General features: G+C 36.1%; 1 protein-coding gene across 3 annotated transcripts in view; it reads left to right on the top strand.

The window, feature by feature from the left end:
* The first annotated feature begins 556 nt into the window (after positions 1-556).
* The window catches only part of LOC119085556 (liprin-beta-1), a 58,626-nt gene continuing 44,521 nt past the window's right edge, over positions 557-14,661 (top strand). For 2 of the 3 annotated variants that reach the window (XM_037195979.1, XM_037195976.1), the window contains exon 1: positions 557-1,013. In XM_037195979.1, coding sequence (XP_037051874.1) covers positions 896-1,013 — 118 coding nt within the window. In that variant the 5' untranslated portion in view covers positions 557-895. The remainder of the gene's footprint in view (positions 1,014-14,661) is intronic. The other variant, XM_037195978.1, reaches the window with a different exon arrangement.

Raw genomic sequence — 14,661 nt, 5'->3', positions numbered from 1 at the left:
GCTCTTCGCTTATTATCTTCTTTGTAATCGTAGTCCGATTACTTCAACAGGGTTTTACAAATTACCATTGATGATGATGGTGACATCTGCTCAAGGAATCTGCAGTCTTTGATTATATAATTCGTAAGTTTTCGCATGAGAAAGCTTACCATTCTTTAAGTGTGATAATTTTCCGTGAAAGATGCTTTAAACTCAAAGCCGACTCAAAGTGGTGGAATATAGTCAAGTATGTGCATCTACAATTGTTTTTCTGAATGTTTCAACAAACATGAATGACAATCTCTAGGCGTTGGGTCACTCCTTCCCGAACTGTAATTCCCTGAACTGAGACATAAAGGAACCAAACCTTTAGCACCATGTCGAGCATATTAAGATCTAAGTAATGTTCAAGTAATTCTAATCACTTACCCTCGCCATGGCGATGTTATTTGTAGGTTCTTACATTTTCACATTCAATTTTTCGCGCTTCCTAAAAATACGTTTACACTAATTTTGTTCTTCGTTGTCGCTACGTTGGCACGCCTGCTTCCAATGTAAACATTCACCCGTCTATTCTCAAACGTCAGTTTTAGCGTGCCTTTTTTTGTTTATTTCGGTGTTTTTATTTACTTTCCACATTAAATTAGTGATTATTATTGAAATTAGCGCAACTTTTCATTTACAATTATCGGTTCAATTAGCATTAGTGTTTCGCACAGTGAACGCACAATATTTCGTCAATATTAAATGGCACATTTCGGGATTATTTGATAAATTTCTCTTATCTGTTTCGTTCGTGTGACGTAATTTTATATGGTGGCCTTTGGCAATAATCGTACAGGTGGTTTGTTATTTTAATAGAAATCAGATTGAAATCGCCCAAATTGAGCGTTTGTGTGCTAGTGCCCGTTTTGTTATGGGAAGAATAGACTCGTCTGAGGGAGCACAAAAAATGAATACATTAACTCCGATTGACTCACAAGCAAGTAAAATGTTGGAAGCTGCACTGCAACAAATGGATGGTATTATATCGGGTAAGTGAATATATGTGATTTTCCGCAGATGATTCAACATCAACAACAACACAGTGTTACGATCATATCTTTTCTTTAACTGTAACTGCTGTAATTGTCGATGATTATTATATTATTCATTTGTAGTCAAGTTGAAATATACGAATTCGGCATAATCAACTGCAAAGTGTCTGTTCCAAGAATGTGATTTGACTTTAGTTCCTCTTTTGTATGAAAAATGATTTTTTCAAACCCGAAAATAGCTTCAAGATAGTATGTATTCAGGCCGACCAAAAAGTCACATTCCGAACAGAATATAACAACAAATTAAACTGAGCATTATGATGTCACTTGTCTAACATTTTCGAGTTGATTATCTTATGCAAAGTTGACACAACTGAGGCGAAAAAGTAAACTTGACAGAACTCACACGAAAAAGTGAGCAAAAAAGCTGCTGTTCTGGTTTCTAATCTAGTGAGCGAACGATACATTTTTGCATACATTTTTTCTTACTACCAGTAATTCTAGGGCATGGTCGCACTTCGAGAACTTCGACATATTTCTGGATTGACCAATTTTCATAAAAAAAATTTCCCTGATTGGTACGATTATCACCTTTCACAATTGTGGGAACTTATTTTTTTCGAACACTTGAAAAACCATTCCCTGGCCTCAAAAGTGACACTTTTTCCGCAATATCTTTGGAAAACAAACAAAATTTCTGTTTGCAGTTAAAGTTCTCAGTAAAATTCTTTCGAAACCTTTCAAGACTCTGCTGAACACGTTGCCGGTTACTGCGACTTGTCAACTTTAGGCACACCGGAAAGTGCTAAGGGAGTCGAAGAATATCTCCAAATAAATTTCTAAAAATCAAAAATTTGACTTTTGATTTTTAGAAATTTATTTGGAGATATTCCTCGACTCTCTTAGCACTTTCCGGTGTACCTAAAGTGCTTGCTCGAGCATTATCCCCTACGTGTTAGTGAAAATCTACCGTACATAAAAACCTCAGAGAGGCGAATTTGTGAGAGAAAATATATGAAATTCTCTCGCAAATTCGCCTCTTTAAGGCTTTTATGCGACGGTAGAAATGTGGTAAATTTCAAGAATACAGCAAATTTTCCATCAGATTTCATGTTTTTTCAGTGTCAAACTAAGCTCAGTACAATCGAGATCCATACCAGCGATAAAGCATAACATGAACATGTATAACGTGTCTGCCTTTTCGTTACCTCCGATTCCGGTGCTCGTAGCGCCTTCAGGGCTGATTGACTGTCTGAACATATGCATACGCGCCCATCTTTGGAGTTTTAATTTAACAGAATGCAGTCTCATACCGTTGGTATAAAAGACTGTTCCATGATCGGGTGGACAAGCACCACTTGGCCAGACTTCTCTGTATGGTGTGACGACTTCAAAATTCTTGTGTAAAATCCTTTGTAATTTTATCAAATAGCATAGATAGAATGTGAAGGGACTGTGATGCATCAAACTAGGGCTTGGTATGTTCAGTCAGTCTAACGATACAGCGTTCTTAAGATACAATTCTATCGACGACATTGACCGCCTCAGTTTGTGTTAGAAAATGCAAGGGCAAGGGAGACAGGTTCAGTAAAACTTCTGATGCGTCTGTTGGTGTTGATTTCCAAGCGCTTGTAATCGATCTGCATGCTAGTCTTTGGAATGTCTTTAGCATTATCTATGTTTCCATATGTGGTTCGAAACAAAGGAGACTCAAATGGGTTTAATGACCGTTGTCTAAATCTAAAGCATTACCTTAGGAGATAAGCCCTATTTTGTACTGTACGCTCTACAACATTGTCACACCATTGCAATACTTTTGTCGTTTCTAGCAGGTTAAATCAAAAAGTAAACGTTAAATCGGATGTTCGCCCACAAACCCACTTCGCTCATCACTTCTTTCCATGATATTATCTCACTTGTTTCTTTCCATGACATTATCTCACTTATTTTTCTTAAAGAAGTTACATGCCGCACTGCAACATGTATATGGAGTATAAATAGAAGTACTTGGAACCAGATTTACTCGAGTCGTTTCTCACCGTTGAATAGTCTTCTTATGAAACTCTCAACGAGATTCTTCAAACGGTAAACTTATTAAGTAATTTAAACGATTCTGTCACAATTTCCTGCGAAAATGTAACGAACCAAAGAGATAAGAAAAACATTTTTAGGTCTTTTTTCCATAGGAAAAAAAGACCTATTGTGGGCACTTCATCTGTCCGTCCGTCCGTCCGTCCGTCCGTCCGTCTGTCCGTCCGTCCGTCCGTCCGTCTGTCCGTCCGTCCGTCCGTCCGTCCGTCCGTCCGTCCGTCCGTCCGTCCGTCTGTCCGTCCGTCCGTCTGTGTCACAAATAAAATGTGATTGATAAAAGTTAAAATTGCAATGCTACTATGAACAAACCAACACCAGGCAAATCAATTATTATTTGTTATCTGGTAACCAATCGCTCATAGCAGATATAGCAATTTGAAAGTTTGGTAGTTGTTGGTAGTTGGACCCCCAAAATATTTGCAGCAAAGATGTTTACCGTTTGAGAGCTACGCACCGAATGACGAAATTATTCTGCCTGCTTGCCTTTTTATAACTCAAATATTTGGTAGTTGACTACCACGTTGGTAAATTGCAATGCTACTATGAGCAAACCAACACCAGGCAAATCAATTATTATTTGTTATCTGGTAACCGATCGCTCATAGCAGACATCGCAATTTGAAAGTTTGGTAGTTGTTGGTAGTTGGACCCCCAAAATATTTAGTAGCAAAGATGTTTCTTCCTCGAAAGATGCACACCGACTGATGAAATTATTCTGCCTGCTGGTCTATTTGTAAATCGAGTATTTGGTAGTTGACTACCAAAGTGGTAGTTGACTACCAAAGTGGTAGTTGACTACCAAAGTGGTAGTTGACTACCAAAGTGGTAGTTGACTACCAAAGTGGTAGTTGACTACCAAAGTGGTAGTTGACTACCAAACTCATACGGAGGTTGTAGAGATGTTTAATGTTTGAAAGCTGCACACCGACTGATGATATTAATCGGCTCGCTTGCTTATTTATAAATCGAAAATTTGCTAGTTGAATACCGAAGTGGTACTTGAATAAATACCAAGCTGGCAATAAACAGAAATCATACTTAATGCTCTTAATCTATACTTAATGCGAGACCCGACCTATTTTCATAATTTATTGCTCGAAAGTAGTGACATTTAGTCTTTAGGAAAGTTTCGATTAGGGATAGGTGGTTGGGAATGATGGTTAGATTCAAAAACGATGGTGAGATTCAAAAACGATGGTGAGGTTCAAAAAGAAAAAGAAAAAAGACTCACTAGGCGTTAGCCGGTACTATTCTTGTTCTACCTTAACTACCTCATAAAACTCCTACGTTTCGCTCCACTCAACTGTAGATTATAAAAATCTTTCTGCAAAATATTTTCCTGAGTATTTCCTCGAGAATCAATTAGCGCGGAAAGGACGTGTAATGATTGCTTTCATTATGCACATTTGAGAAAATTTCATATTTTTTACATTATCCAGCACAGATGTAGTCGTCGGTTTGTGAATTGGATACAACGTTGCACATTGATTCATTTATTTTGGCATTTCTTTTTCTCTCCCGTATGGGGATTTAATTTGAAACGACTGTGTGCATGAATCTAGTTAATTATTGAACAGAACATAATAGCCGTCGTACATAAACATCTGTTTTACGGTTGCAAAATCACATGCGGGCACATTATAGCACACAACATACCATTCCAACAGACAAACAAAACAATGTCGAGTAAATCTCTGTCTGTTAACCTGTTCCATTCCCACCATGCATCATAATCGTATATGTTGACAAGCACATTGGACATTGTCAGTGTAATTTTATGAAATGGAACTCTATTCACCAGTCCCCACCGTCATTATTTTCGAAATATATATTTCCAAACACACCAGCAAGTTAATTGAATTTCGGCGAATTTTGCATGTTAAAAACTACATTTCAACAAAAATTTAATTAACCAAAAATCTGTTGTCATATCAATCAATCCACGGATCCCTTTAAATCATATTTAAAATACCTGCACAAACACAGATTGATGGGGACACATTAAAGGGTATATCGTAGGCAAACTGGCGCAGCACATAGTTTCAATCAATTTTCGTGTGGCATATTTTCAATATCTTAAACCCTTTTATTGCACCCTCCGCTTTATTTCACTCATAGCAAAGTCGTGGCTCTGGCTGACTGGTAATCAAAACAAGTACATTGCGGGGTTGGTTAAATAAATGGATGGAAAAAGGAAAAAAAGAAATTCGCTGAATCCATTCACTGGAATTTATGTGAAATTATTCCAATGAGTTGGAACTGTGGGTGGCTTACTGTATCGTATTTGTTAAAAGTGAATTCACAGTGGGGCGAGAATTTAATTTCCTCAAATTTAGCCAATTCCAAATGTTCAAATTTTAGCCGATATGCTATTGTTTGAGAATAAAAGCTATATGTCTGAGGGAGCTGCGGGAATGGACCAAGAAAACCACCTCACGAATCGTCAGTGAAATAGATATAGTTCGTCTACCGATTTTTGCGAATGAGGCTCGTTAGAAAGACATCGTAAGGTAAGGGTGGAAATGGATAAAGCTTGAAGAGAAGCTAAATCGAAAATATGACGAAATTATCATTATTTTACCCAGTTTTACACAGAGGCGTTACAGACAGCGTTACACAAATGTATGACAATTCGTATTTGCTTGATGCTAGTGCAAACATGCACTTGCTTAGCTTGTTTTAATTAAGTCTACATAAGACATTCAAATATAGCTCTGCTACGAGAATAGTCTTCGGATACTATACAAATACATTCTTTTCGATGAAAGAGGACCATCACACACAACACACAAATAAAATACCTTTCACGTTCATCTCCACTGGAGACTCTACTGTACACTTGAAGGAATTATAATGAATTACGAAAATATTAAAATAATGGTCTAAAAAGTGGGTCATTCCCGCGGCTCCCTGTGAAACGGCTAGTTTTGGTATGTACATAAAATGTAGGCAAAAATGTGATATTTTAGGTTATTCGAGCAAAAGGTTACAAAGAGTTACATTAATGCGATGTATTTGTTTTGCGTTCAGTTGTGTGATTGTTTGTACAAAGAATACGAAGAATGAATTTTTAAAGGGAATGTTTCCATGCCCGTCCATCCACCTTGTTACACTGTAACATTTCAATTTTACAAATCTCGATCCAGATTTCAATTAGTTCAAAGGAATTCAAAGTATAAAAAAGTTTGCAATTCAATGGGAACAATTTGTTGCAAGAATGTGGGTTAGAAACACAACATTTAAAGTTGAAAATATAACTTTTGTGTTAAGAGGTAAATGATATTTTCTATCTGCCAGGAAGACTTTATATTTAAATATGAAAATGAGCCCGCAGGCATCAAGCTTTGAAAAACATTTATTTAAATTGAGGTGAAACAATAATAAACTTTAATATATGGAGAAGTTGGAATTTATTTTCTTTTTTCGCATCCGGCGCTAAAACTTTATTGAAAGCGTCAACAGTATTGTTTTCTTCCGAAGTAGGTGACTGTTGGAGTTATTTATTATCACAAAGTTTTCGAATGGAAAAAAAAATCGGCCTTTGTGTTGAAGCAGTTTATAGTGCATCTATAGCGAAAGCCAGGCTTTTCCAGTATGAAGTGTCGGTGGTAGTGGTTTATGTTTTGTTAACCGGAAGCTGGATCTGAGAGTTGCTCCATTTTAAATTTGCTTATGTCTCAATAAAAACGTTCATATCGATATCAACCTGGGTTGTTATTCATGCTCCGTTGATGTTATTTTTAACTCAAACACTGTCTTTATATCGTCCACTGTGCTGGTATTAGCTCAGGGGAAATAACACCCAAAAAGTTTTTATACACCACAGAGCCCAGAGGGTATGTTCCCTTTACAAAAAACAGCAAAATTTTAATTTGTGTGGCTCACATACTAACTCTTGTACACATAGACTGTACATATAAGTAATACGTCTTAGTCGTACAATTTACGTATGAGCTAAGGTGTTGTCGTCGTTAGTGAGCAATATTCTTCTTGAAGTCACAGATAAAAAAAGCTCGAATTAAGTCAAATTCAGGTTTTCCAAAATTTACTTGACGCTTTGTAGAGGAAGACTCATTTATAGTCCAAAGTAGGTATTGTAGTCGGTTTTAAGGTCTTTCCATTACACATGTCGGGGCTTCAGTAGGATACGTATTTAATTCTAAGGCTCTAAGAAAATGAAATTCAGGCTCGACCTACACTCTTTCACTAGTCAATTCAGTCAGTTTTGGAAGAGGCATTTTTTAAGGCTTCAAATCCTTTATCAATTTTTTGGACGTTGCCGTAAACACTTCTTAGAAACATGTTACGTAGACTTTAAAAAGTTTTTTTTTATGGTATTGGACGTATACATACATATCGAATTAGTTACGTACGACGGAAAGGCCTTCATCTGTAAATTAGATATTTATAGAGAAGAGCATTAGAACGGGTAGAATCCTAACTCGAACGTGATTTCGAATATAACCTGAACTTGGCATGAACTTTTTCACTGTCAAGTTTGACCCGAAACTGACTTGAACCTGAAACGTGCAGGTTAGTTCAGGTCAAGGACGGATAGTCCGAATTTTTTCCTTGAAAATCTATGATTTCTGGTGAAAAAAGCACGCGTTACCTGATCCGATCTGAAAATTTCAGGTTCAGATCATGTTCACTAGGGGTGGTCGATTTTGTGGGATCGGAAATGGACCCCTCTAGAAAAAATTCTAGTGGCCCATAGGTACCAAAAAGCCACATACAAACTTTTTTCTTCATCATCTCCGGGTTGCGAAAAATCAAAATTTGAAAATTTTCGAGTAGCCGATTTTTTCCCATTCTAAAAACCACCACGACCAGGTTGTACTTTTTTTTCAACCTTAAAACATCATTTTATCTTTCTATGAGGTCCACTCTAACATATAAAAAAGAAAACAATTGAAAACGTTTGCTGGCCGAGTTTTTGTGAGTCATCAAGTTTCGCCGAAGTCCGATTTTCCACAATTTTCAATATGAAAAACAAGTTTTTTTTTTGGCCGAAATATTTATAAACTTGTCTTGCGATAGCTCATTGGAAAGGTATTTCCATAGCGGACGCAGAAATAGAAACATTACCGGGAAAAAAATTAAATTATTTTGAGTTATACCTGTTACAAAGCTTAAAAACAGGCTAAATTTATCAGCAAGGAGAAAATTGACTTTTTAATACAGCAACTTAATGCGATTTTTTGACAGAAATTCATAAATTAGTAGCGAAAAATACGTTTGTAACCAAAAGAGTGTAAAAATAGGCAATTTAGAAAATCCAATTTTCTCCTTGCTGATAAATTTAGCCTGTTTAGACCCGTACGAAGTACTGGGGTCTTATAGGTTTACGCATACGTTTGTAACACGTCGAATTGGACTCCCTGAGTAAGGGGAAACCTATTGTGGTTGTCCAGAGATGCCAAATCAGCAAGAAAAAAAATGTCCGTCTGTCCGTCCGTCCGTCCGTCTGTCTGTCTGCACGATAACTTGAGTAAAACGCATCCGATTTTGAAAATTCTTTTTTTCCCCGTTTGGTAATGTCAAAAGACAGGCTAAGTTCGAAGATGAGGGATTTTGGATCGACCCCTCCTGAGCTGGGGCCCAATAAGTGCTTTACGGTTTTTCGAAGATATCTCCGGACATTTAAACGCTATACTCGTAAATGATACATCGAATGAAAGATATTTACAATATCGATCGACAAAAAAAAAGTTTATGGAAATCGGATGACCGACTCGTGAGTTAGACCCCTTGGTGTGGAACAGGCACAGGGCGGCAAGCAGTTTTTGCTTGTAGGTCGACCACATTTGAACATATTTCGTCTGTTTTAGCTTTATTAGATAGGTTTAATTGTATATGATAACAAGGCAAAGAGTGGATAATGTAAGTGATTTACAAGGAAGAATAGTTTTTCAGCAGAGAAGAAAATAAAGTAAGAGAAATGAAGAGTTTCACATTAAAGGCTTTTGATACGAATAGGTGTTTCGTACGGGTCGGCGTTAGCTATGTTTTTAGGCTTTGTAACAGGTATAACTCAAAATAATTTAAATTTATTTCAGGTAATGTTTCTATTTCTGCTTCCGCTATGGAAATACCTTTCCGATGAGCTATCGCAAGACAAGTTTATAAATATTTCGGCCAAAAAAAAGGTTTTTTTCATATTGAAAATTGTGGAAAATCGGACTTCGGCGAAACTTGATGACTCACAAAAACTCGGCCAGCAAACGTTTTCAATTTTTTTCTTTTTTATATGTTAGAGTGGACCTCATAGAAAGATAAAATGATGCTTTAAGGTTCAAAAAAAAAGGACAACCTGGTCGTGGTGGTTTTTAGAATGGGAAAAAATCGGCTACTCGAAAATTTTCAAATTTTGATTTTTCGCAACCCGGAGATGATGAAGAAAAAAGTTTGTTTGTGGCTTTTTGGTACCTATGGGCCACTAGAATTTTTTCTAGAGGGGCCCATTTCCGATCCCACAAAATCGACCACCCCTAATGTTCACTTCAAACCCGAAATTCAAAATTGAGATTCGGGTCAGACGCGCGTTGAACCAACTCAGGTTTCGATCGGATGGTTCGGATGAACCCGAAATCAAAAATGTAAGGTCATCAACCCAAAATGTCATTTCAGGTTCGGGTTGAAATACCGTCTGGCTTAATCTGAATTGAAACAGGTCAACTCGAAGCCGATTCAAATCATTAGACGGCATCCTTGTATTTATTTACTAGTTAAATATTAGAGCAGCACACAAAATGTTGAAGATCGTGCTGAGTACTTCTCTTCAATAATTTCACTCGGTGCTTTGAGCATTAAATCATAAATCAGGATAACGAGCATGCAACGTCTTCCATTTTAAATTCTGATTTATGTTCGTTTACAGCCACGACATTTTTTCTTCTTCCACTTTTTTACGTTCCGATAAGTACACTTAAGATTCCTAAATTACGCAACCCTTATGCGTGAGAATACGTGACAATTGTTACAAATTCTGTCACATTCATAACAACAAAGATCAACAGGTTTATCGTTTCGATAAAAGTAAATATTTGTGCCGTTTCATGAAAAGTTCAGTGTAACATTCGTCGAACAGTCGTACGGTACGAATACCTGAAATGTTTTCAAAGTTTAAATATTTAATTTCAAAATCAACACATTCCAAACAATCCAATCCATGCATATATATAAAGCCTGTGCACATTGTGTCGTACACAACCTATAAATACAAATTAATATCGCTTCACATTTGTGAATGGCAAAACAACATATTTATATTTTCGACTTTCCAATCCAATATTGTAATTCAACGAAGCTTCTTGCTGTTTGCATCGCATACACACAGGATAATAATCGCACATCATCCCCATTTATCAAACATAGGCATTTTCGCTTCATTCCACAGAAAATCAAATTCATATTATGTTGTTGCTGCTCTGCCTGCATCGTACCAAACCACCCAACAACATTATTGTTTTCCCTTTTCCATCCAACGCATACAATAGCCGGTATGATTATCTCTCTCTAACCCTGTTGCCTACATTTATCTTTGTTGAGCTTTTGTGCCATACACACATTTCGTTGAAAAGCCGCATGCCTTTGGGGTTGGGAATTTAGTCGGATTCGTTTCAGTTGTTTAGTTTAGTCCCGACGGTCATACAAACTGCCTGTGTCTCGTATATCACACAAACGACAAGTGTTTGATGAAATTAAAGCGATCGGTTTTTTAGAATTGAGTAAAAACCAGCATCAGTAACAACAACAACAACAATACACCGCAGCCACAAATTAAATTTTAGCGATACCAACTGGATGCATGGTATTTGAAATTAACAAAGAGTGAATATTGTGGAGTTTGTAGTACTCCCCTTGTCAATGACTTTGTGTAGTGATTGTGGGTATGTGTAGGAGAAATATGAAGTAAATATTGGGGGGACATGATATTTAAAATGATGTGTGTTGTGATGATGATATGGTGTACTTATGTGTCGCACAGGAATATATTAACAAAAAAATTTCGAATAGTTAACGGTGCTTACGTATGCTGAATATGAATAAGGATCGCTATAATACATACGGTTCAAGAGGAGTTCAGTGAATTTCAATACACAGTCGACTGCTGTGAATACATATGTTAATGCCGGGATACGGGAAATATACTGTGTACAGCCTTCCGTCGCAATTAAATGATAATGTTAATCATTGCCAGTGTATTTATTCAGCTTCAACGATAAAATTGAATGCGGAATTTACAGAGCCAACCATTTTCTTTACTAATTAAATTTGACTGGAACTGTTCCGTACGAATGCAGTTTTTGTACGATATAGTCTTTCATCGCAACCTCTCCGGAATGATTATGTATTTGCACAACAATTGAGTCTTAAATACATTTCTCTTGGCGACATAATACGTTTGAATGGCATGTAGTGCGAGAATGTGATAAGAGGTTTTTCGTTTTCGGCAAGTACATTCTGTGTCTGTTATTGAAGGTCCGATGCCACACACTGTTCAAACAGCATGGAAAAAGGGGTTTCATTCGCATTTATTTTGGGTCAAGTACATTTTCGTCAAATTTTATTTAAATTAATTTCCTATTTACATTTGGTGGGGAACGTAGTGCGAAGTTAATTTATAAAATGGTTTCGGTTAAACTGGCCCAAATTTATTTACTTTGTGGTAAATGTGTTGAATGTAGTGTTCTCCGAAGTACTATGCTGATGAACAGCATACAAATGGAGGACAATTTTTACAACGATTGGGGGTGGTGATGGTCGTCGTCCAACAAACAATATCATCGTTGAGCGAGATTTGTTTTCTTTTCTTTTTTGAATTGTCATTTTGTTGTTCAGAGCTTGTACTTATATGGTTCTTCGTTCTCCATCTGATACGACTATTGTTATATTATCTTCAAAGTGGTGTGGTGTTGCGTCATTGGTTGATTAATATTGCGATTTCTCACAGTTGAATTATTCAACTTGAATAACAGAAAATCTTTTATGGATTCCACATTTGCAAAATAAATGGTTCGTCCAGATAAAATAGAAAACTTGAGTACATCTTGTCCGATCTGGGTCATAATCGTTTCGCTGAAATCAGAGGTTTATATCTAGAATGTTAAAAGTAGGAATGGAACAAGCTGATCAAAAGGTAGTGACGTTTTTCATAGATTTTGTCCGGTTATGTCTCCAGAATTCAAATTTACATAAAATAGGGATGAGCGAGACTCTCAGAAGTTAACCCTACAGTAACGGCTAATCATCTTGTCCGATCTTCGTCAATATAGTTTCGCTGAAATCAGAATAGTAAAAAATGGAAATTTACCAACTTCATCAAAAGTTGTGGCTTCTCATAAATTTTCTCAGTTTTCTCTGCGGAGCTTTAAATGTGCGATGCCTAATGTTAAAGACAAGTTTTACAAATATCCCTTATTTCACTCAATTTTGATAAATTTCACTTAAAACCAAGTGACTATTTGCTCCTGGGTGCAAAACACGATAAAACACTATCTGCACCCACAAAACCTAGCAACAGTTCATTTTTCTTTGTACATTTTTTAAATTACTTACGATTGGGTGTACAGAAACAACCTGAATCTTCCGTGTACAAATCGGCCCAACAATTTCGCATTAAATTAGGAAGAAATTGATTTTTCCCTCTACAAGTTAGCCTGACAATTAAGTGTTACATCACAGGTAAATGGGTTGTTCCTTCCACAAATTTTTCCGTCAATTTTTTTGTTAAATTAGAGACAAGTTGCTTTTTCCTTCCACAAATTGGCCATTAAATCAATTCTGTACCTAACGTGAATAACCTTAGCCAGCATAATATTTGTTATGTAAAGTGACTATTTGCCTCTGTAAGCCTAAATCCTATCCGGGTGCATTGAGCCTCTTAGAAGTTTATTTTGCAGCAACGGCTATGTGGGTGAAGCTCAACACAAGAATATTGCATTGAGATCATCTGAAGAATATTCCTGAGATAATCTTAAGAGGCATCGATGCTTTGCTGAAAAGCCAAGTGAAAACTTTTGGGCATTTTTTGAAAACTGGATTTTAGTTTACTTTTTTCCCTTAGGGACGGAAATTCCATTTTCCCTCTCTAGTAAAGGAAAACTAATTTTTATTTAAAGCTTACACATTCGTAGTCGTCATTGTGGTAGTAAATTTTTCGAAAAAGATTCTGATGAAAAGATATCATCAAAAATGAAATACGAGGCACACAAATGTAGGCTACAATTTTAGCTAAGTACCGGTGCCTCTTAAGATATTTAGAAACATTATCTCAAAATTTACTCGTAATGCTCGCATAGCGTACAAATTTCAAAATAGCCTCAGTTCGTTTCTTCTCTCTCAACCATATGCTTTTTTCCGAGAGATATCAAAACAAATGGATGAATTTTCTAGTATGACTAAGAGACTATCATCTGTTATCGACAGCAAAGATAAATCAAAGTGATATGCTTAATGTTGTCTTATATAGCAAAATGGATGCTAAAACAAATGAAGTAATAGATTTTTTTAACGTAAATTAGTCTTTAAATATGCGAAAAAAAGGCTGCTCACAATGACGCAGCCCGTTAAAAAAAGATCTTTTCAAAAATCAAAGGTTACAACATATAAAAATCAGATTTTGTTTCAAATACAACGCAGTACAAAATTAGAAGATTCATTGATTAGATCGTAAAGCTACTGTCAACCAAAATTCGCTTGACTTTCAGTTTTTTGAATGAACTTTATCGTTCAACTCTGTAAATTCATGAGTAAAATTCCCTGCGAAAAGACTTCTCATGACTGTACCATGTCTAATTTGAATAAGTCTTTTTTTTCTGCCACCAAAAGTCTAATTCCATTTTGCTGGGAATTTCCTCAATTCCTTTTTGTGCCCCTACCACTTATAAGTGAATAATAATGGAATCTCTATTACACGATACTTGAAATCAACTCAATAATGCTCTCCAACCGAAAACCTTTATTTAATAATAATAGACATTCATTATTCCGTTTAGTACATACGTATACATTCCCGTATTAAGAAAATGAGAAACTCCAATTATTGAGAAGACAACCATTTCGTACGAAAGTTTTTGAAGATTTCACATCTAACTTTGTGGATGTTCGAACATGGGACGCATGTTTAACGACTAATATATAAATTTATAAATTTGAAGAAGCGAGAAAAACTTTTACAATGAAAATTATGAACGATTCTAGGTATTAGGGAATTTAAATGCCCTCATTGTGCGTTGTATTATGATCACGAAACGTGAGACAAAACCTATGTTTTTCACTTCAAAACGACATCATGTTATGGACAAGGTCTTCCAGTTTCCGCAAACGTAAAGATATGAAAGTATAATTTATGCGAATTATTTTATGTTAAATCATCCTGATTGGCATTCAGATAGATGAAAAACTTTGTCAGATGAGAAAAAAATTCTTTTCCGTTGTGTTACCACCAGTCATAAATATTAAATTTAAGCTTCTTTGATAGGTTAGTTGAGAACTTTTGTGGTATTTATGTTAATTATTATGTGGCTACTTCGAGCTGTGTACCACAACA

Source organism: Bradysia coprophila, unplaced genomic scaffold (genome assembly GCF_014529535.1).
Source record: "Bradysia coprophila strain Holo2 unplaced genomic scaffold, BU_Bcop_v1 contig_94, whole genome shotgun sequence".
Taxonomy (NCBI): domain Eukaryota; kingdom Metazoa; phylum Arthropoda; class Insecta; order Diptera; family Sciaridae; genus Bradysia; species Bradysia coprophila.
Note: the sequence above shows the minus strand (reverse complement) of the source record. Positions and strands in the feature narration are given on the sequence as shown.